The 24,617-nt window shown below is 39.5% G+C and overlaps 2 protein-coding genes across 2 annotated transcripts in view; one reads left to right on the top strand and one right to left on the bottom strand.

Annotated features, from left to right (window-relative positions):
* LOC103518621 (CLIP-associating protein-like) overlaps positions 1–13,018 on the bottom strand; it is a gene marked incomplete at its 3' end in the record, with an annotated part of 18,228 nt that extends 5,210 nt beyond the window's left edge. Inside the window, exon 1 of the mRNA XM_017447871.2 lies at positions 12,905–13,018. The remainder of the gene's footprint in view (positions 1–12,904) is intronic.
* Positions 8,928–24,617, top strand: LOC103518620 (m7GpppN-mRNA hydrolase). The gene is made up of 7 exons (XM_017447870.2): positions 8,928–9,048; positions 12,267–12,294; positions 13,185–13,203; positions 13,791–14,062; positions 23,003–23,205; positions 23,444–23,583; positions 23,981–24,617. The coding sequence occupies exons 1-7, from the start codon at positions 8,928–8,930 to the stop codon at positions 24,128–24,130; spliced, it is 933 nt and encodes a 310-aa protein (XP_017303359.1). The 3' UTR covers positions 24,131–24,617.

Below are 24,617 nucleotides of genomic sequence, written 5' to 3'. Positions count from 1 at the left end.
AAAATTAAAAGAAAAGGCCTTTATTAAATGGACTTTTCATTTTTTCTGCTGTTCCAAGATAACTCTGATCGGTCTGGTCTGATTATGATGAAATTTGGCAAATACATACATACGTATGTTGAACACATGAGAATTTCCTGTTCATATCTTGAACCAACCGAACGGCTCAGACCTTCAAAAAACTTCGTGGCTCCAATCAACATCGTTCTTATATTTTTTACTTTCCTTATCCTATAGGAAGGAAAGTATTTATTATTATTTTGTTCAAGTATTGTCTATTATTTATTTTAATTTTATTAGGGTGTATCAACAAAGTCATGTTATAAAGTATAAACACTTCCTATATTTATATTGTTGGTCTTTTTTTCCTATGATAAGCCAAATAAGATACCTGTATGATGTTAATCAGAATAGTCCATTAGGTTTAGGTGTTATCATAATGACTTAGCTATAGGTATGTGTTATGGGCCATCCCACAATAGTCCTTGTATTTAAAGAGACGAGAAGAGCCTAATTTGTTTTGAGACATTCATAGTTTCATAGAGAACAATACAGAGAGATGAAAAAGTATTGAAACCCCTAGATATAACTGGATTTTTTCCTAAAAGCACGTCATATCAGTGATATGATATCACATATGTATTTTGTAATGCCACCAGATAGGTATTCGAGATCTTGTTTCGGGTAAAGGGACTTTTCAGTCCTATTTGGCCAAATATTATAAACAAGGTCTATTTTTTTATGCCACTGGTTCTGAAGAGTTGCAGTACTTTTTCATCACCATGTAAAGAAGACAGAGAGATGAAGGTATCTAGTACCTAGCTAATATAGACAAGGAGAGAGAGAGAGAGAGAGAGAGTGCTATTGTGAATAGGTAGGTAGTGATCTTCTTTAGTTAGCAAATAGACGGTCTCTCTCTCTCTCTCTCTTAGCAGTGAGTATCCAGTAAGTCAAAGTCAATTGACTATAATTTGACATTGTTCTCGGGTGTAGGAGTATAAGCCAATGTGTGAGCTGTATACAGGGTGATTCAAAAGTTGTACGACCACCAATGTATATAAGCTAATGTGTGAGCCGTATACCGAGTGTTCCAAATTTGACATTGTTCTCGGGTGTAGGAGTATAAGCCAATGTGTGAGCTGTATACAGGGTGATTCAAAAGTTGTACGACCACCAATGTATAAGCCAATGTGTGAGCCATATACTGAGTGTTCCAAGAGTAATGCGACCACCTTCAAGGGCGCATTTTTGGAACCAATTTAGGAAAATTTCACTCTGTAGAAGTAATATAGACCCATGTCTGGCTGGGGGACTTTAAACAGGGAGGAGACCAGCCTAAAATTTCCTTTGCTAAAGAAATAGCAAAGGTTGAGTGCGAAGGGCACTCGTATACATTTTGTAGCCAAAAACCAAAATGTCAGCCCAAAAACAATCAAACCAGGGCTAATTGAGACGCCGACGAAAAACGCCAACCTAAAAGTACGAGTAATCGGCAGTGTAGGTATGAATTTCGTGTACACCCTGTGGGTACATAGGTAATGTTAAAGTAGTCACTCCTCGCACATACTATACCTACTATCACACATATCGTCGCCCCAAACACGAAGTGGCGTAAGTGCGAAAATCACATTCTTCAGGAGGGCCGAAATAGGTTTTTTCCAAGTTTTTAAATTTATTTTTTGAGCCCTTTCTACTGCACAATCTTCACAAAGTACATGTTTACCTATTCGTTAAAATATTTTTAAAGCATGCTATGTATGATTTTCCAGCAGACTTTTTCCGATACACATGATAACTCAAAATTGTGATTTTTACACTTACGCCTCTTCGTCTTCTGGCCGACGATATGTTCTCTATGTATACTTGTATAGGTACTATCAGGTTAATTAGTGGATTCGTCTCTCTCTAGTAAAAATAATGTCCCTCACATAATACGTACACATTATCATAGTGTCTCTGGCTCTCTGGTCAAAAAACTAAAAGAGTAAGTAATCCCACTATCCGTTCACTGTTCAGGTCACTCTCCAGTCACAGTACGTTCAATGAACGGTCAGGAGAAGAGAGGAAAAGAAGGGAAGTGGGGGAGGGGGAGGAAGAGAAGGAGGAGGAAGAGGAGGAGGAAGAGGAAGAGGAAGAGAAGGAGGAAGAGGAGGAGGAGAAGGAGGAAGAGGAAGAGAAGGAGGAGAGGGAGGAAGAGGAGGAGGAAGAGGAGGAGGAAGAGAAGGGGGAGGAAGAGAAGGAGGAGAAAGAGGAAGAGAAGGGGGAGAAAGAGGAAGAGAAGGAGGAGAAAGAGGAAGAGAAGGAGGAGAAAGAGGAAGAGGAGGAGGAAGAGAAGGAGGAGAAAGAGGAAGAGGAGGAGGAAGAGAAGGGGGAGGAAGAGAAGGAGGAGAAAGAGGAAGAGGAGGAGGAAGAGAAGGAGGAGAAAGAGGAAGAGAAGGAGGAGAAAGAGGAAGAGAGCTTAGTCTGGCTGGGGGACTTTAAACAGGGAGTAGACCAGCTTAGTCTGGCTGGGGGACTTTAAACAGGGAGTAGACCAGCTAAGTTTGGCTGGGGGACTTTAAACAGGGAGGAGACCAGCCTAAAATTTCCTTTGCTAAAGAAATAGCAAAGGTTGAGTGCGAAGGGCACTCGTAAACATTTTGTAGCCAAAACCAAAAGGTCAGCCCAAAAACAATCAAACCAGGGCTAATTGAGACGCCGACGAAAAACGCCAACATAAAAGTACGAGTAATCGGAAGTGTAGGTATGAATTTCGTGTACACCCTGTGGGTAGTGGGTACATAGGTAATGTTAAAGTAGTCACTCCTCGCACATCCTATACCTACTATCACACATATCGTCGTCCCAAACACGAAGTGGCGTAAGTGCGAAAATCACATTTTTCAGGAGGGCCGAAATAAGTTTTTTTCCAAGTTTTTAAATTTATTTTTTGAGCCCTTTCTAGTGCACAATCTTCATAAAGTACATGTTTACCTATTCGTTGAAACATTTTTAAAGCATGCTATGTATGTTTTCCAGCAGACTTTTTCCGATACACATGATAATTAAAAATTGTGATTTTTACACTTACGCCTCTTTGTTTCGGGCCGACGATATGTTCTCTATGTATACTTGTATACTATCAGGTTAATTAGTGGATTCGTCTCTCTCTAGTAAGAATAATGTCCCTCACATAATACGTACACATTATCATAGTGTCTCTGGCTCTCTGGTCAAAAAACTAAAAGAGTAAGTAATCCCCACTATCCGTTCACTGTTCAGGTCATTCTCCAGTCACAGTACGTTCAATGAACGGTCAGGAGAAGAGAGGAAAAGAAGGGGAGTGTATCCGTTCACTGTTCAGGTCATTCTCCAGTCACAGTACGTTCAATGAACGGTCAGGAGAAGAGAGGAAAAGAAGGGGAGTGGGGGGGGGGGGGGAGGAGGGGGAGGAGGAGGGAGAGAAGGAGGGCGGAAGAGAAGGAGGAGAAAGAGGAAGAGGAGGAGGAGGAAGAGGAGGAGGAAGAGGAAGAGAAGGAGGAGGAAGAGAAGGAAGAGAAGGAGGAGAAAGAGGAAGAGGAGGAGGAAGAGGAAGAGAAGGAGGAGAAAGAGGAAGAGGAAGAGAAAGAGAAGGAGGAGAGGGAGGAAGAGGAGGAGGAAGAGAAGGGGGGGAAGAGAAGGAGGAGAAAGAGGAAGAGGAGGAGAAGGAGGAAGAGAAGGAAGAGGAGGAGGAGAAGAAGAAGGAGGAGGAAGAGAAGGAGGAGAAAGAGGAAGAGGAGGAGGAGGAAGAGGAGGAGGAAGAGGAAGAGAAGGAGGAGGAAGAGAAGGAGGAGAAAGAGGAAGAGGAGGAGGAAGAGGAAGAGAAGGAGGAGAAAGAGGAAGAGGAGGAGAAGGAGAAGGAAGGAGGAGAAGGAGAAGGAGGAGAAGGAGAAGGAGGAAGAGAAGGAAGAGGAGGAGGAGGAGGAGAAGAAGAAGGAGGAGGAAGAGAAGGAAGAGGAGGAGGAGAAGAAGGAGGAGGAAGAGAAGGAGGAGAAAGAGGAAGAGGAGGAGAAAGAGGAAGAGAAGAAGGAGGAAGAGAAGGAGGAGGAGAAAGAAGAAGAGAAATGAAATAACAGGAGGGGAAGGATGATAAAGAAAAGAAGGAGAAAAAAGAAGAACAAAAGGAAGAGGAGGAGGGGGAGAAGGGGACACAGGTCCCTAAGGTTAATTTATTGAGCTACCCACAAAACAGGTCATGTTCTTTAAATTCAGCCGATTACATTACTTTCTTTATTGTAAGGAGAAAACCCCTTCCTATATTACGCGTATATGTAAGTCGTCAAGTAGATAACGCAAGTTTATCATCATCAATTTCATCCTTCTCAAGCAAGGTTTACATTTTACCACTAAGTAACACGCGAAGGATAAATATAAATTGTAAATCTTGGCTCCCTGCCATTTGATTCGTACATCACTACAATTTACAATCGCACTTGAAATTTCAATACAAGACGAATCATACTCTCTCTCTCACTCTCTCTCTCACTCTCTCTCTCACTCTCTCTCTCACTCTCTCTCTCACTCTCTCTCTCACTCTCTCTCTCACTCTCTCTCTCACTCTCTCTCTCACTCTCTCTCTCACTCTCTCTCTCACTCTCTCTCTCACTCTCTCTCTCTCTCTCTCTCTCTCTCTCTCTCTCACTCTCTCTCTCTCTCTCTCTCTCTCTCTCTCTCTCTCTCTCTCTCTCTCACTCTCTCTCTCTATCCTCTCCTCTTTACCTAATTCTTTCTCTCTCTTTCTTGATACAGCTACACTGTCAGTTCAACTCCAAATGTACAGAATTCCGTACAAAGTCTAGGTCTATAAAGAGAGAGGGAGGGTTAGGGGGGGGAGAGGGAGAGAGAGAGAGGAAGAGAGAGAGAGGGAGAGGGAGAGAGAGAGAGGAAGAGAGAGAGAGAGAGAGAGAGAGAGAGAGAGAGACTGACGTGGGCCTGGTCGGTTCAATTGTCGCCCTGGAGGAAATTTCTCCTAAATAGATAAAATCCGTTCTTGGAACGACAGGCTTTCTCCTATCCTGTCTCTTTCTCTCCACAACCTAAATACGGTCCTAGATCCATTATCTACCTGATGTATCTTCCGAACTTAACTTATTTCGCACACTATCTCTCGGAAACTGAAAGTAGACCGACACGGGTAAAACAATAAAACAATGAACTTTGCATCACTAATGATAATGAATATGAGTATTATCTGTCTACTTGGAAATATGTATAATGCTAAGACTCAGAATGGTAAGGACTAAGGATGTTAAATTTATGATAATGAGATCTCTTCAAGTCTGACCCGCGGTGCTTTGTTATGGAAAAAATAACCCAACGATACAGTGTGCGAGGTCATTTCATAAAAACAATATAGTTTTTCTCTTCCCTTTTCTCTCCTTACCTATCCTGTCGAAAGGAAAGTTACCTATAGTGTGTCCAGATCAATGTGACAGCAAAAAAATAGGCATTGTTGCCAAACATGTCACATGTGCAATGGTAGAGAATCTTTAAAAGGGGAAGGTATATTGCACAGTGCTTCCTCCGACAGTGAAACAAAGTCAGGTAAGGCAATATCCACCTTACCTGTCCTGGAATCCAACCTCTGAACTTAGAGCTACCTCTGCATTTTAAAAGAGAGAGTTTATCAAAAATAGACCTTTACCACAATTGCAACAATGTAAGGATTTCCTGCAAACTGATTGGTTCCTTCATTTTGGGTTGATGACTCATTGCTGTCACATTGATCTGGATGAACTATAGATCCTCAATATGTAAATAAGTCGTTGGGTGGAAGAGCTCCTTTAGGAGAACAGTGCCACTAAATATAAAAGTACAAACCTATTGAAAAGAAGTTCACTTTAAAAATACGATGTTCTCGACATCACAATGCATTTTTACATAATGAATCGAACCTGTCCAGTTAGAGAAATTCTAACTTGGAATCTTGGAACTTCTAATTTAGAATCTTAGAACTTCTAACTTACAATCCATGTTGGGGTCTGAACCCCGCAAAACGGCCAGACCGTTTTTTGAAAAAAAAATATTAAAAAAAAAAAAAAAAAAAAAAAAAAAAAAAAAAAAAGACGAGCAACTGCTGTGTATTTAAAACACAAAATTAAATAACAGAGAACGAAAATAATAAATAAATCACAACAACTCCAAATATCCATAAAATATGGAATACAATTTCAATTAGGTAGGTAGTTGTTCATAATCATAATGTATGTAGTAGTTGTTGAAAATTTATGTTTCTAGGTACCCACATAGGTTGTAGACATGTAATATGTTCCTACATTTTATGTAGATATGTATGGAACTCTCTTCATAGGGACATCAGGGACTCACCAAGTATAAGTTCATTCAAGACTGCCCTTGTGGGGTACCTGAAGGAAAACCCTACCTAAATCAAGTCTTTTTCTACATAATCCTACACACACTCACACACACATAATCTAGCACACAAACACTAGTGGTTGGATGGAAGAGCTCCTTCAGGAGAACCCTGCCACTATAAATAAAGCCTTAAAAAAAAAAAAAAATGTGTTCCTACAATCCTACATTATAGGTAGGGAATTTTTAATGTACAGTACCCTACGTACGTATGTAGCTACCCTTCTTCTGTATGTGCTATGTGGTAAGCGTATTATTTTTACTTATCTCTAACGCTGCTATATTAGGCTCCATTCTGATTCAATACCTACTCCACTGCAGACGCAATACGGGCCTAATCTCAAGTGCAATATATTCTCCATAAGTAAAACCATAGTGATCAGTGGTGTGTGATGAGATTTTCAAAAGGGGAAGCCCATTAATCCATACACAGTATGCCGACCTACTGGTGGCCTTAGAATCCAGGTTAAATAATCAAATCACATAATCACTAAATCTTATTTTTAACCGACCTAGCTGGCTGATCACTCAATCACTTCATAAAGCTGGCTGATCTTTAGGCGCGTTTTGCACTGAGGTAACACGTCGCAAGTAGCAAGTTGCAAGATACGTCCTGAATCTTGTTCAAAGAAACACGAACTTTCACATTGGAGTAACAACTAACAACATGTGACAATAAAAATGAACTGCGTAGGTATCAAAAAATAATTTTTCCCACAAACAATCACAAGTACCAACTAACAAAACTCCAGACTGTTGGTGTTGAAGTAACACTGTCATTGGAGTAACAACTAACAACATGTGACAATAAAAATGAACTGCGTAGGTATCAAAAAATATTTTTTCCCACAAACAATCACAAGTACCAACTAACAAAACTCCAAACTGTTGGTGTTGAAGTAACACTGTTACCTACTTGTTTCCAGGGTTCAAGTAGCGACATGTATCCTCAGTGAGGAAGGTTTCATTTGAAATAATGGTCTGGTCTTTGAAGATGCATGCTACATAGCATCTTGCGACTTGCTACTTGCAACGTGTTACCTCAGTGTGAAAGCCGCCTTAAACTCTTGTTTCCAGGGTTCAAGTAGCGACATGTATCCTCAGTGAGGAAGGTTTCATTTGAAATAATGGTCTGGTCTTTGAAGATGCATGCTAGATAGCATCTTGCGACTTGCTACTTGCAACGTGTTACCTCAGTGTGAAAGCCGCCTTAAACTTGGTATGTGGTAAACAGAGGGAGGTAAGGAAACTGGTCGAGAGGAAGGGAAGGGGTGCTCCCCCTCGATTCCATGGGGGCACACACCACTGATACTGATTTGATATTTTATGGTAGGAACAGGAGGAGAGAGGAAAGGATCAAAACAACTCCATCAAATCAGAATTCGATTAATTAGCACGCTCAACAACAAGTTTAGTAATGTTATGATTTGTGATTAGGCATGAATCATGGATCAAAAAATAATAATTACATTAAAGAGAAACAATTAAGATGTAGGTATTTAACGAACAGCTCTGATACAGATTTGAAATACAACACAGTACGAAACTCATCAGTCGACATTTTTCTGGCTTATGTCAATTTCTATTTTTACTTTCGTCATACAAAGTATTTCTCGAACCTGCGTCCTGCTAGTTGCCAGTTAATCACTTGCATCAAAACCACTCCAGAAGATTGAATCTAAATTCTAATTCCTCACATAAAATCACATCTTAAGATCCTTACCTCATTTCAATTTAGCTGACCACACTTTGTAATGCAACGAATTGAACCCATTTGAAATTCATCAAGGAGGAAAAAAGGATTGAGAAACTAAAATTAATTTGAAATCAAAATTCTGTAGACAAAAAAGAATGTTTTTTTTTTTTTTTTTTTTTTTAGCTAATTTAACACACAAAAATTGGAAAAATTAAACCATTCAGAAACACAGCCTGATCAAAATTCAAATCTACTGTGCCACAGGCGAAATTTTTCAAAAAAGTATGTAGGTATCTGAAGCTTGTCGTGAATTAATTTTTAAATTATTTAATTCCAGTCCGACATCCTACACATACTTCTTAGATCTTTCCTACTCCTTTTTTCTCCACATTATAGCTGAACACTAAAAGGAGCAAAATAAAGTAGAGCGCCGCGCCGCAGGCGAAATTTTTGAAAAAATAGGTTGTAGATCAAATTCAGAAAAATAATAAAAATCCTCTCAACACATTTTTAATTTTCTTCTGCTTTTTTTTATTTTTAAAATTGACTTTTCCCTAAAAATTGAAAGGATCTCGCGGGCCGCACAAAAGAGGAGTTGTTGGCCACAGTTTGTGCACACCTGGTCAAAACCGTTGAGACAAAACTTGGGCCTCAGTGCCTCACTTTGTTCGGTTTTCGGTCAATGGAATAACATTCTGGGCCCGGCCTAGATCAATCAAAATAAATTTCAAGTTGGCCACCCTGTTTACTCATTATCAACAAATATTTCAGCGGCAAATTTCAAAATACTCCAAATTTGAAAATTAAAAAATCCTATGAAGTTTTGAAGTTTTTGATTAAAATGGACGTGCCTTTAGAATCTCAGGGCGTTAAACCATACCGGTGTATGGATCTGGAGGAGGCCATGATAGACAAGTCGAGTCCACATGGGAAGGGAGCTAAGAAACAACTCTTCTATCCAGGTAAAGGCTGTTCTTTCTTACTTGTTGTGAGTTTCATCCGATTTTTTTCTCCGAATGTCCTTGTACTCCTTGTAGACAATGTACTCGTAATTTAAATTGAATCTGCGAAGTCTGGCCAGATTTTTTTTTTCTTCTTTTTTTCTCAAGCCATTCGAATTTTATCTTGCAACTGTTGAGAAATTTCTGTTTTTGCTGAAGAAAAATAAAAATGTGTTCAAAGTTCGAATTCGAATCCCGTTGTATTTTAAAACATTACAGAATCGGCAGTTTGAAGAAGGGAACGAAGACCAAAATTTCAAAATGGGGGTTTTTCGTGATTGTATGATTATCTCCTACTGAAGCAACATTAAGCGTGGTTGATTTCCGAATGGGTGACCATTTGGGCAATCCACATCTTAAGATCCTTACCTCATTTCAATTTAGCTGACCACACTTTGTAATGCAACGAATTGAACCCATTTGAAATTCATCAAGGAGGCAAAAAGGATTGAGAAACTAAAATTAATTTGAAATTACTTCAAGTCCTGTGATCAGTATGTGGTTTTTAATCTTTAGAAAAAACCTCAAAATAGCTATTCTGAAATCGTTGTGCAATATAAGGCAAGGTCCACCTCCACACTTGTGTTGGATCAGTATGTGGTTTTTAATCTTTAGAAAAAACCTCAAAATAGCTATTCTGAAATCGTTGTGCAATATACCTAAGGCAAGGTCCACCTCCACACTTGTGTTGGAAATGTGAGATACCTAATGTTTCCTAAAGGTGGATGTGTTGGGAAACTGTCCCATTGTCGAATATAATTGTGGACTCTACTGCTTAAAGAGCAGAAATAAACTTATTTCAAAAGGAACAATGTCAAATTGTAAAGAAGACATTTGATAGAGATAGGAGAAAGGAAGAAAAACTTCAATTTAATTTTTGAAACAAATCAATTTGGGTTCAAATATTTTTAAAATACCTACAAGAGTGCTTGCATAAATCAACCACCTCAAAAATATAAATGTAGGTACCTATGTATACTCTTCAGTCACCCTCACTTGTATGAACATCATTTCAAGTTGTGTTTGCCAGCTTGGTTAGCTTAGTTGGTAGTGCGTCTGCCTTGTAAGCGCTAGGCCGTGGGTTCGATTCCCGCCCGGGGCGGATTTTATCCTGATGGGATAATGTTCGTTCTCGGAACGGCTGGCTTTCTCCTATCCTGTCTTCCTTCTCTCTTCGATTTTCGGGACGATAAGACCATAGCAGTTACAGTTCCCTCTGTGAAACCTCTTAAAAAAAAAAGTGGTGTTAGAGATTTTAAAGATTTTTGTGTGGAAAAATTTGAATGGAAAAACGAAAACAGTGATAGGTATCTATCTAATTGAATGTTAAAGTTTTTGAATTAACTTTTTATTCAATTCAATTCAAGTGCTTTTGAGACTACCTTACGAAAGAATCTTTGTCAAAATCAGCCTCAAAACTAGATAGGCGGTAAGGCGGTCCTTTAAAAGTTAAAAGACCAAAGAAATAAGAAGAACAAAAATCAACTTTAAATTTTATAAAATTAATGGAATAAATAATTCAAATAGGTACATCATAAAGAATAATGAAATACCTACTAACCAAATAAGTCCGATGTGCATGTTTAGGAGAAAAACACTCAGTAAGTAATTGAACTCCTATCTGACCAAATTACTACTCTAATCAATGAAAAATCAAATAATCAAGTGATTATTTTAAATATTACTTTAATTTTCAAGTAATTATTTCTAAAAATACACTAAAACTAGAAAAAAAAATCACCAAAAAAGTGAATTTTTCAAAGAAAAGGAAAAAAACGAAGGTGAGCCTAATCTGTAGAGAAAAAATCCTTTGCCTAATCCAAGCTGGCGAAATAAGCTCAATTGGACATATCCTTATTAAGAGCTGAAGAGACAACAATCTGTCACTAGGGGAACCAGGGGCCAAATGGGGAAGCTCGGTAAAACTCAGTCTGGATTCTGGATTATTTTTTTTTTTTTTTTTTTTTTTTTTAGATTGAACTAAGTAAGTACATACTTTGATTTGATGATTAATTTTAAGTTAAAAAAGCAAACTCTGTGCCCGATAGATTTAGTAAGGGAAGCTCTAAGGGCAGGGTTTGCCAAATCAGAAGTGAGATCAACCTAGGATTGAGCTATAGATAATTAGGTACTTAATAGGTATTAGGTACCTAGTTAGTTCAATCCAAAATTGAAGTCAACTCTAACTTTGTAAACTGTGGTCCACATGCTGTGTTATCCACAAAAATTGTGAAGAGGCTTTCAGCTTCAACTCAAATAATTAATGATTAAGATTCAAGTTGGTTTAATAAAAATAAGATTACCACTAGGAAGAGAAACCAGTTTCCAAGTATTTCTGCATGGCACCCAGTTCAAACGAGCAAAATACCTGCCAGTCTGGGTCTTGGCCAATCTCTTACTGTATACTGATGATAGTGCCGAATAATTTATTTAATTTAAATCACCCATGATAAAAGGGCCTTGGAATCTTGGAAACTTTTCCTGCTTTGATAAGCAACCAGGTGAAAAATACTTTAGGTTGAAAATAAAGATGAGCTATCACAATAGAATCAGAATGCAAGCCTCCATACTTGATGGTTATCCAACATCAAGTTTTGTTCCAAAAATGATGGAGGAAATCATGATGAACATCATTTCTGAAGGTGTGTTTTGATAAGCAACCAGGTGAAAAATACTTTAGGTTGAAAATAAAGATGAGCTATCACAATAGAATCAGAATGCAAGCCTCCATACTTGGTTATCCAACATGAAGTTTTGTTCCAAAAATGATGGAGGAAATCATGATGAACATCATTTTTGAAGGTGTGCCATCTCTCTGCCTAAAAGCAATTTAATATAGGTACCTACCTATTGTGGGTATAAAAAAAAGTTATTTACGTACTTAGCTACTTATTTTTTAGCCAAACAAGTAAGTAGGTACCACCTATTTTTCACTTTAATAACTTCATTAGAAGAGTAGTTATGATATAGAACTTTTTCTAGGAAATGGTTAATCAAAATTGGTAGGGAATATGTAGGAAGCAAAATTGTCAATAATCAAACAAATTTCATGAGACCTTCCTGACTCACCCACTTGGGCTGGGTGTTATTTATGTGTGTAGCTGGTTCAATTCCAGTAAATAGCAAGGCAGAGAAAGGCTTAGTGACTTAACAATCAACAGGCTCTTCCTCTCTCACAGAAGATTTAGTCGAGATGCAATGCAATAGGTACGGCAAGAGCTTGTGGCTCCATTTTTACTAGTAAATAGCAAAGAGCTACCGCAGTTGAAAAAAAAGACCACTTGTAAAGTACTTAACTCTGTGAAATAGCCTCAAGTACAACACAAAAGAAATGTACCTTTTTTTCACTTAATCTTTCAACAGCTCACAAGCCCATTTGAACACAGATTGAGTTTAGAAAATACTTTTTCACTTTTTTTTTTCTTTCCCCTATTTTTCCACTGTATTTTTCCCCTCAACCCTCACAATAGCCCATAGAGGAGACTTGTGTGTTGTGTGACAAACCATCAAGTGGTCATATTGTTCTGACCATCTGAACACTTGTCACTTGAGACGTTGATATTCCCGTCAAACCCATCAGTTGAGCAAGTTGAGATAATCCAACCAAGGCTGAACGCGGAAAGGCATTGAATTGCCAAAACAGAATTAATATTCAACCTACACAGTAGTAGAGTCGGAAGGACGAGCAATTTGAACATAATCTAGCAAGTTAGGACCTTAGGGAAGACCTAACTTGGGACGCCCTTGGGTTGCCTTATAAAATGAGGAAACACATGACAGATGGCTGTTATGAGGGGAGAAATAAAGAGAGAATTACCTGCTTTTCACAAATGTTAATCCAAATGGCTGTAAAAGTAAAAAATTAATATTTTCCGTACTTTCCTTGCGAACTTTGTGCGAACTTGGAACAGAAAAAAAAACTAAATTCGAAATCAAATATTCAAATCAAAAGTCAAAACAAATTTGTACCATCTTGAAAAAACAAAAAAATCAACGAGCACAAAATCTTGGAAATACAAGGTTGCCAACAGAAAAAAGATGAGTTGAGCTGGCCCGGGCCAAGTAGAAAAGTTTTTCGGTCCAAGCGCTAGGCGCAGGACTTGTGCCATACGAGAGGTAAAGATAATTTTCTGTCAGCACAGTTAGCTTGTAAGTGCTAGGTTGCAGGTTTGATCGCCACCCAGGCACCCAGGGCGTATTTTTCCTAAACAAATAAGGGTCGTTATCGGAACGGCTGGCTTTCTCCTATCCTATCCTTCTTCTCTCTTAAAAATAGAGGTTTGGTAAAAGGAACTGTAACATGTCTTATCATACTGAAATCGAGGAGAGAAGGAGGACAGGATAGGTGAAAGCCAGCCTTTCCAAGAACAAACCTTATCTGTTTAATAAAGTTTGCCCTGGGTGGGAATCGAACGCACGACCTAGCGTTTAAAAGGCAGTTGCATTACCCTCCAAATTAACTAGGCTGACCCGATCTGTTTAGGACAAAGTGAGCCCCAGGTGGAAATCTAGGCTTTCTATTCCCCCCCCCCTCAATTTCTAACTTTTCCATTCACCCCTTTCTTTCTAATCTTATAAGTTTCTATTTACTCTAGTTACCCATTATGGGATAATCATACAGACAAACTAAATAAATCGACATGATATTACTTGTAGCTCATTTCGTTCATTCAATAACCTGTTGGTTCTCACTCATATCCTAGGTACTAGAAGAGACAGGGTTCGACTCTTCCCATCTCATAGCCGAGGACTCCTACCTTGAGACCACATACAACGATCAACTCACTCGCCTCTACCTTATACCGGGTGTCCCCATAGATTTCAAATTCGCCCCCCAGACCCGAGGCGAGATCAAGGCGTGCCAGTGGTTCCCTATAGGAGATCTACCATCCAGTAGGAAGGAGATCAAAACGGTGCTTATCAATGGGACTCCGGTGGGCACCAATGCATTCTTCATGATTATGCCGTTTATCAAGTGAGTGGACAAATTTTGGAGAATGATGAATAATGGTTATTATTTTTGGGATATTGAAGATTTTTTGTGGAAAAAAAAACACACGCTTTTCACAAATGTTAATCCAAATGGCTGTAAAAGTAAAAAATTAATATTTTCCGTACTTTCCTTGCGAACTTTGTGCGAACTTGGAGTCTTGGAACAGAAAAAAAACTAAATTCGAAATCAAAAATCAAATCAAAACAAATTTGTACCATCTTGAAAAAAATCAACGAGCACAAAATCTTGGAAATACAGGGTTGCCAACAGAAAAAGATGAGTTGAGCTGGCCCGGGCCAAGTAGAGTTTTTTTCGGTCCAAGCGCTAGGCGCAGCTTGTTTGGGTTTGGGGCAGGGTCGTATTATTTAGAGGGAAACCGGGGGCTCCCTCAAGGTTCATTTTCCCCTTTAAGGCAGGCCAGACGAAAATTTGGAGCATTCACCCCCTCCCCCACTCCGATACCTAATTCACAGTCTCGACCAAAATTCTGGATACGGCCCTGTTTGGAGAGGGGAGGGAGGGGTTCAAAGGGGGGTTACTTCCTTCCTAATTTATTTTTATTTATGAGATCTTAAGAAACGAGGCAAACCAGACTCCTATTCGGGCCCAAAATTTAATGAGAAAATTTTGTGATGAACTTTTTTAACCAGTTCCATCAACATTGCGGGTAAACTATAAATCGATCTATGGATTTATTGTGGGTCAAAACCAGGGGTGCACAAACTCAAGGTGACCGCGAGCCACATTGGACCTTGAAGCGTTGGCCGCGGGCTGCATTTATTTTTTAGCTGTAAAATAGGTGTAATTTTGTAGACAGCATCTAATCTTCTGCTTTTTTTTATTTTCAAAATTGATTTTTCCCTAAAAATTGAAAGGATCTCGCGGGCCGCACAAAAGGAGTTGGCCACAGTTTGTGCACACCTGGTCAAAACCATATCTAATGGTCAAAACCGTTGAGACAAAACTTGGGCGCTTGGGCCTCACTGACTCACTACTTTGTTCGGTTTTCGGTCAATGGAAAAATATTCTGGGCCCGGCCTAGATCAATCCACTCTATGTTCATCAAGCCCCAGCTGAAGTGGATATTGTGCAGTTACATGTGACCGCTATACAAAAACCTGTTCATCATCATCATTTTGATTAAAAACCCAAAAATACTCCACCCTGTTTACTCATTATCAACAAATATTTCAGCGGCAAATTTCAAAATACTCCAAATTTGAAAATTAAAAAATCCTATGAAGTTTTTGATTAAAAATACCAAAAATACTTACTGTTTACTGAAGCTAAGAAACTTTGCGCTTGGTTGGTATCTGGATAACAAACAAAGGATGGAGAAGCAGAAGGATAAGCCTTACACAATACGCAAGGACATCTTGGATGATCTTAGCAGGTAAAAGCTTGGGGCCATAGCTAAGTCAAATTTGGATCAAAGTTAATACCAGGGAGTGGATAACAAACAAAGGATGGAGAAGCAGAAGGATAAGCCTTACACAATACGCAAGGACATCTTGGATGATCTTAGCAGGTAAAAGCTCGGGGCCATAGCTAAGTCAAATTTGGATCACAGTTAATACCAGGGAATTAATCCGGTTTAATTAACATTATAATAAGTTTAAAAAAATATGCACAGTCTGGCTGGGGGACATTAAACAGGTAGGATACCTGCCTGAAATTTCCCTTTCTAAAGAAATAGCAAAAGTGAGTACAAAGGGCATCCACTCGTAAATAGGTAATTCTGTAGGGTACTTGTTCAGAAGTCATGTCAATGGAAGATTGCTACTAAAAGAACTGGCACAAAAACGCAGTGACCAGTGTTATTATAGGGTTAGGATAAAAACAAAAAGGAGTTTTCACAATTAGAGCAGTGATTACCTAGTGTTTTTATAGGGTTGAGTGTTAAGTTAAACAGCAAAAGACCATTTGTAACCCGGTTTAATTAACATTATAATAAGTTTAAAAAAATATGCACAGTCTGGCTGGGGGACATTAAACAGGTAGGATACCTGCCTGAAATTTCTCTTCCTAAAGAAATAGCAAAAGTGAGTTTAAAGGGCATCCACTCGTAAATAGGTAATTCTGTAGGGTACTTGTTCAGAAGTCATGTCATGGAAGATTGCTACTAAAAGAACTGGCACAAACAAGCAGTGACCAGTGTTATTATAGGGTTAGAATAAAAAAAAGGAGTTTTCACAATTAGAGCAGTGATTACCTAGTGTTTTTATAGGGTAAAGTTAAACACCAAAAGACCATTTGAAACCGAAACCAAATGTCAGCCCAAAGCAATCACCTTAAGGCTGATTGAGAGGCTGATGTAAAACACCAACTCTGTCGGTACACAGGAAAAGGCAAAGAAAATATTGTGTCTATGTTTCAGCCGCTTTGTTATCAACATTCCACATGAGGAGAGAGGTGATGTTATACGAATCTGTTTCCAAATGGAGCTTGCATATTGGTTCTACTTGGACTTTTACTGTACGCAGGATGAATCCCTGTTCAAAGCAGGGCTCAAAGAGTTCTTCTTTCAAATGTTTCACGTAAGTTTGTACTTGAGCTGTAGTTTCATGAAGAAATGTTTTGTACTTGTTCAGAAATCACTGAACAAGTGGAAAATTTTTCCAAAAAGGAACTGTCACAAATGAGCAGTGACCAGTGTTATTATAGTGTTAGGTCAGACACAAAATGGAGCTTTCACATTTTGAGCAGTGACCAGTGTTATTATTGGGTTAGGTTAAACACAAAAAGGAGTTTTCTTTTTTATTGTTGTGGCTTATGAATAATTACCAAATGTTGTTTGCCATAGATAGGACTGGGTGGCCAGCTGTACAATTAAATACTGCTTGCTTTTCATGGCCGTGCTTTAGGCTGCGTACCTATGGTCCATGTGAAAATGCTTGAAATTCCAGTGTAATGTTAAGGTACAACAGTACAGCCTGATGTGAGCTATCAAAAAAAAAAAGAAAAAAAAAATTGCTTTACTATTTACTATTCAAACAGCTACCCCATTTTTTTCGTCAGTCTTTTTCTGTTTGGCCTATTATACACCTCATTTCCAGATAACTCCTACTTGTGTAGATCTTCATTTACACAGTTTTCCATTTCTTCTTTGGTATACTTCTTCCTGTCTTTCCTTGCAATTTTTGTCCCAAACATTTCTTGTTCCTCATTTATTATTTTAAGTACCTACTTGTGTTATTTCAAGTTCCATTTGGGTGTTAATTTAAATATTGTTTTCCCTTCATTCTGTTTGGCCTATTATACACCTCATTTCCAGATAACTCCTACTTGTGTAGATCTTCATTTACACAGTTTTCCATTTCTTCTTTGGTCTACTTCTTCCTGTCTTTCCTTCCACATCTTTTCTTGCAATTTTTGACCCAAACATTTCTTGTTCCTCATTTATTATTTTAAGTACCTACTTGTGTTATTTCAAGTTCCATTTGGGTGTTAATTGAAATATTGTTTTCCCTTCCAATCAGCATATTCCATCCCTCACTCATTTTGCCCGCAAGATAGACACCGTGCTGGATGACTGGCGACACTACAAGCAGTCTGTACCCACATTCGGTGCCATCCTCATTGACAAGAGCTTAACCCAAGTGCTCCTTGTACAGAGTTTCTTCGCCAGGGCCTCACCGTGCTGGATGACTGGCGACACTACAAGCAGTCTGTACCCACATTCGGTGCCATCCTCATTGACAAGAGCTTAACCCAAGTGCTCCTCGTACAGAGTTTCTTCGCCAGGGCCTCGTGGGGATTTCCCAAGGGCAAGGTCAACCAGGATGAGCCACCCATGACTTGTGCCATACGAGAGGTAAAGATAATTTTCTGTCAGCACAGTTAGCTTGTAAGTGCTAGGTTGCAGGTTTGATCGCCACCCAGGGCGTATTTTTCCTAAACAAACAAGGGTCGTTATCGGAACGGCTGGCTTTCTCCTATCCTATCCTATCCTTCTTCTCTCTTAAAAATAGAGGTTTGGTAAAAGGAACTGTAACATGTCTTATCATACTGAAATCGAGGAGAGAAGGAGGACAGGGTAGGAGAAAGCCAGCCTTTCCAAGAACAAACCTTATCTGTTTAATAAAGTTTGCTCTGGGTGGGAATCGAACGCACGACCTAGCGTTTAAAAGGCAGTTGCATTACCCTCCAAATTAACTAGGCTGACTCGCTTACAAGGCAGACGCACTACCAACTAAGCTAACTAGGCTGGCTAAAATGTGAGTAGGTGGATAGCTTGTTGTTGAATTCTGGGTAACCTAAAACCCTGAGCAGTTATACTATGATTTTAAAATCCTTTTCCTCTTATTGTTATTTTAATTGTGATCCGTGTCCGTAAAATTTGTAGCCAAAACCAAATGTCAGCCCAAAGCAATCACCCTGGTTAGGGCTAATTGAGAGGCTGACGAAAAACGCCGACCCCGTCTGAACACGGGAAAAGAAGAAGACATGAGATAAAAAAAAAAAGTAATAAAAACAGAGGAAGAAGGAGGAACAGACGAAACAAAAACAATTCATGAGATGAAATAAAAAATATATAAAGAGATTATAAAATAAAAAAACTAAAATCTAAAAAGTGTAAAATAACGCCCGGGGTGTACAATCTCATATTAAACTTCTGAGAATACTTGGAGAACGTTCGGGCCTAGTCTCCGAGAATGTTCAGAGGTTAAACATGAGCTTATACACCCCGGGGTTTGAATTATTCAATAATCACAACCGGGTCAAAGGGGGGAGGGGGGTATTGTACAAAAAATTAAAAAATCCAACAGATGGGATTATCATTTGGAGGTTGGTAATCCAAAAGGCGGATAAATCTACATCACTACCACAACACCAAGAAACGCTAGACCAAAAATCTAGCGAAAAATCAAAATTCACTTTTGCTACAGTAGTCCAGGTAGTCCTGTATGTTAAAAAAATTTCAATTTAGCACTTAGCTTGTTTAAGATTACCAACCTTCATTTGAACAAGGGAGGGTGAGTTATAATCTCCATCAAATATTATAATTATGTACACACTATTGCATATTTAGGAGGACAAATAAACCAAATTCAAATTGTATAACAACCGGAATGAAAGTGTTCAGAATCTAAAACTCTAGAATCATCGTTTGTGACAAGTTTTGTAGGTATCACAGCATTACCAAGTGCCGCCTCCTTTATTACTAATTCTCAGTTATCAATATTTTTACACTTGTAATCCCTCAGCACTTTGTTATTTTCTTGGTAGGACTATCCTAAAGGAGCTCTTACACCTAATCACTCTAAGAAAACTTCGAATCTGTCGGGAATCGAACCCGGGACCTCCGGGCTTGTGATATCCACTCGTACACGGAAGCAAAAGGAATTCGTAAACCTTATTACCTTTTCGTAGCCAGTAGCAAAATAATTGCACATACACCGGTTCCCGCTGGATCACACTGAAGTTAAGCAACACTACGCGTGTTTGGTATCTGGACGGGTGATCGTCTAGGACAGGGTTGTCCAACCTTTGCGCACCCGAGGGCCACAAGAGACTCTTCCAAGATTCTAGACTTCATTAGAGGTCCATGCTTCCAAGATTCTAGACTTCATTAGAGGTCCATGCTTCCAAGATTCTAGACTTCATTAGAGGTCCATGCTTCCAAGATTCTAGACTTCATTAGAGGTCCATGCTTCCAAGATTCTAGACTTCATTAGAGGTCCATGCTTCCAAGATTCTAGACTTCATTAGAGGTCCATGCTTCCAAGATTCTAGACTTCATTAGAGGTCCATGCTTCCAAGATTCTAGACTTCATTAGAGGTCCATGCTTCCAAGATTCTAGACTTCATTAGAGGTCCATGCTTCCAAGATTCTAGACTTCATTAGAGGTCCATGCTTCCAAGATTCTAGACTTCATTAGAGGTCCATGCTTCCAAGATTCTAGACTTCATTAGAGGTCCATGCTTCCAAGATTCTAGACTTCATTAGAGGTCCATGCTTCCAAGATTCTAGACTTCATTAGAGGTCCATGCTTCCAAGATTCTAGACTTCATTAGAGGTCCATGCTTCCAAGATTCTAGACTTCATTAGAGGTCCATGCTTCCAAGATTCTAGACTTCATTAGAGGTCCATGCTTCCAAGATTCTAGACTTCATTAGAGGTCCATGCTTCCAAGATTCTAGACTTCATTAGAGGTCCATGCTTCCAAGATTCTAGACTTCATTAGAGGTCCATGCTTCCAAGATTCTAGACTTCATTAGAGGTCCATGCTTCCAAGATTCTAGACTTCATTAGAGGTCCATGCTTCCAAGATTCTAGACTTCATTAGAGGTCCATGCTTCCAAGATTCTAGACTTCATTAGAGGTCCATGCTTCCAAGATTCTAGACTTCATTAGAGGTCCATGCTTCCAAGATTCTAGACTTCATTAGAGGTCCATGCTTCCAAGATTCTAGACTTCATTAGAGGTCCATGCTTCCAAGATTCTAGACTTCATTAGAGGTCCATGCTTCCAAGATTCTAGACTTCATTAGAGGTCCATGCTTCCAAGATTCTAGACTTCATTAGAGGTCCATGCTTCCAAGATTCTAGACTTCATTAGAGGTCCATGCTTCCAAGATTCTAGACTTCATTAGAGGTCCATGCTTCCAAGATTCTAGACTTCATTAGAGGTCCATGCTTCCAAGATTCTAGACTTCATTAGAGGTCCATGCTTCCAAGATTCTAGACTTCATTAGAGGTCCATGCTTCCAAGATTCTAGACTTCATTAGAGGTCCATGCTTCCAAGATTCTAGACTTCATTAGAGGTCCATGCTTCCAAGATTCTAGACTTCATTAGAGGTCCATGCTTCCAAGATTCTAAACTTCATTAGAGGTCCATGCTTCCAAGATTCTAGACTTCATTAAAGGTCCATGCTTCCAAGATTCTAAACTTCATTAGAGGTCCATGCTTCCAAGATTCTAGACTTCATTAGAGGTCCATGCTTCCAAGATTCTAGACTTCATTAGAGGTCCATGTGTTTCAAATACAAAATACTCCTTTCACTCCAAACGTCCTTTAAAAGTCCATGTGTTTAGAGGGCGGCACTACCTTTCACTCCAGAAGGGTCATTCTAAAAGTCCATGCGTTTGGAATTCAATTATTTCTTTCACTCCAGAAGGGTCATTCTTAAAGTCCATACGTCCAAGATTCTAGACTTCATTAGAGGTCCATGCGTTTCGCACACAATTATTCCTTTCACTCCACACGTCCTCTATACAGGGTGTACAACCCCTGTATGTCCATGTGTTTCGAAGACAATTATTTCTTTTACTTCACAAGGGTCATTCTAAAAGTCCATGCGTTTAGCAAGCGGTACTATGCCTTGCATTCAACGTGCTGTCACCGCTGGCTACGTATTGATTGAGAGGGTTTATAAAATAATGTACCTATGTGTTATATTATGCTGTGTTGAGGTATGTCTTGCACAATACCGATCATGCTGTAATGATATTTGAATGTCGAATAATTATAGCTTGCAGTCCGCCGCACCGTGTGATTATGTACAGACAATACTGGGTGACTCACAAGTTGAGTAAAATTCACGGGGGCTTTGATTCTTAACCACATTCCGCATTAGAAAATCCGAAGGAAAAAAAACTCCCCAAGAAGAATTAAATTTTTCTCACATCTATTTTTCTCTTCTTCTTCTCCTAGAACCAGAAGTTTCTGTAAGCTTAGGGGATGAGCTAACCTTATGGATTATTATTGTTTGTAAATATTTCATTCAATATTCAAATTCTTCTTCTTTTTCTTCTCCTTTTCCCGTGTTCAAGCGGGGTCGGCGTTTGCTTTGGGCTAACTTTTGGTTTTGGCTTCAAAAATTTTACGAGTGGATGCCCTTCGCTATTTCTTTAGCAAGGGAAATTTTAGACTTGTGTCCCCCACAGACTAATATACTATGTCTTTCTCACATAAATGGTTGGTTCCGGCCCGGGGCGAAATTCAACCTAAACAGAAAAGTCTGGAACCATAAAAATAGCCACCGTTTTTATGACCCCGTTTTTTTTTTTACTTTTTTGATGATGGTTCAAAAATGGGAATTAAAAACACAAATTTCACGATTTAAGTTTTGCTTTGAGAACCGAAATTCGCGCAGGGGCCAATGGCAGGGGCATCCTAGAGGTTGAACTTTTCAAGGTCACCACTCCATTAGTGAAATTGGCAAGATTTGGCAACACGATTATATTTCGGACCTTGTAGTTAGTAAACCAATGATGGGTTTGTGTTACGTGTGACGTCATAGGTACGGTTAGAATTAATAGGTGATCTGTTAATCAATGATCAAGGGTAGCCATGGCATTAATGGGAGATCAGATGATCATTGCTCATCTCGTCAATGATCCTGGGTATGGATAGAGCCAGCCCAGTTAGCTTGGAAGCTAGTGTACCTGTCTTGTAAAGCGCTTGGTCGCAGGATCCATTCCCACGTGAGGCGAACTTTATCCTAAACAGTTAAGATTCGTTCTCGGAACGCCTGGATTTTTCTTCGAACTTCCAACGTCCTTTTCTCTTCTATTTCTGGACGATACCGACTCCGTTCTCATAGTTCCCTCTTTCAGACCTCTCAAAAAATAAGGTCCGTTCTCGGAAAAGCTGGCGTTTTCCTTTACTGGTCTCCTCGTCTCTTCGATTTCGGGACGGTAAGCGGTAAGACCTCCGTTGTTACAGTTCCTCTATCAAAACTGGAAAACTCATTCCTTTTGGACTTTGCAGGCCAGGCTCTGAAGCGACAGTTCTTTCATCTGGCAAGATATGGCAAGATCAGCTGATCAAACTACGTCCACAATAATAGTAGTAGCCTACTGCTGGAGTAAAGGGACTTTTCAGTCCTATGCGAGCAGTATAAATAAGCACTATTATTATTAACATGTCCGTCCCATAGTATGTATATCTACTAAATCGGTAATCATGATTTCAGGAAAATCAAGCGGTTCGTACAGGAGCAACAAAAGTGCCGCGCCCAGTTGAGATCCAAGACGCGTTACAAATCTCTGTCCGATGTGGACGTCCCTTTAGAATCTCAGGGCGTTAAACCATACCGGTGTATGGATCTGGAGGAGGCCATGATAGACAAGTCGAGTCCACATGGAAAGGGAGCTAAGAAACAACTCTTCTATCCAGGTAAAGGCTGTTCTTTCTTACTTGTGAGTTTCATCCGATTTTTTTTCTCCGAATGTCCTTGTAGACAATGTACTCGTCACAACAGCTAGTAGGATAGAAAGCCAAGCGTTCTGGGAACGAACTTTATCTGTTAAGATTAAGTCCGCCCCGGACGGGAATCGAACCCGCGACCTAGCACTTAGAAGGCGAGCTCCAAGCTAACTAGGCTGGTCTCTAAAACTTCATTTCTCTTCACCAGGCCCCATGGATAATTACTCCACCACGCCTCTGAATGTGGCCCAACTCTTATCATCTCAACCTGACTCCGCCCCTGTTAAACCAGCCATAACCAAGACCAAGAAGAAATCCACACCAGTCAGACCCCATGGTGTTGAACGGGTTAGCGGTATACTGGCCAGATCTCAGCCGATGGGCACCCAACAGGTTAACAACAGTTTGAATACTCCACAGGTTAACAATATTTTTTATCCTAAAGAGTGGCAGGAGTTTAGATTCGATGTGGACGCTATTATGAAATGTTTCTCCTAATGGAGGGAACTTTTGAGCCACTCTATACTTGCGTTGGTGGTGTAGTGGTTGAGACACTCGCCCGGTAAACAGGAGGACGTGGGCTCAATCCCAGCCGTGGTTGGAGGTAGTGGAGATTTGTGATAGCCTACCGCTGACTGACGCTGCGGTAAAGGGCATGACTGAGGATCATTTTTTGTTATTGGCTGACATTTTCTTCTTATATTGTAACTTGAGTTACAAATTGATATTTTGACATTAAAAACGGGTTAGCGGCATACTGGCCAGATCTCAGCCGATGGGCACCCAACAGGTTAACAACAGTTTGAATACTCCACAGGTTAACAATATATTTTATCCCAAAGAGTGGCAGGAGTTTAGATTCGATGTGGACGCTATAATGAAATGTTTCTCCTAATGGAGGGAGGGAACTTTTGAGCCACTCTATACTTGCCTTGGTGGTGTAGTGATTGAGACACTCGCCCGGTAAACAGGAGGACGTGGGTTCAATCCCAGCCGTGGTTGGAGGTGGAGATTTGTGATAGCCTACCGCTAACGCAGGGGTAAAGGGAATGACTGAGGATTATTTTTTGTTATTGGCTGACATTTTCTTCTTATATTGTAACTTGAGTTACAAATTGATATTTTGACATTATTTGTTCAGAATTTGTTTTGATTTTTCTGTTAAAATACTAGTGGTCGGTTTCACCAATATTTTTTCAGCCTCTAGAAGACACCTGTTAAGCTAACAGCCAGTTACGTTCCATTTGATTTGTATAGGGTCAACAGGCTGAAAAGGAGGTTGGTTAAAACCATCCCAGAATGTTTGGAGACATTGGAATAATATATTATGTTTTGTTTCTTGTTTCTGGCCAAAGAATGTTCGAACTTTGGTTTTGGACCGA

The sequence above is a fragment of the Diaphorina citri genome, unplaced genomic scaffold (genome assembly GCF_000475195.1).
Source record: "Diaphorina citri unplaced genomic scaffold, Diaci psyllid genome assembly version 1.1 scaffold2276, whole genome shotgun sequence".
Classification (NCBI taxonomy): Eukaryota; Metazoa; Arthropoda; class Insecta; order Hemiptera; family Psyllidae; genus Diaphorina; species Diaphorina citri.
This window is presented reverse-complemented; position numbering and strand designations above follow the sequence as displayed.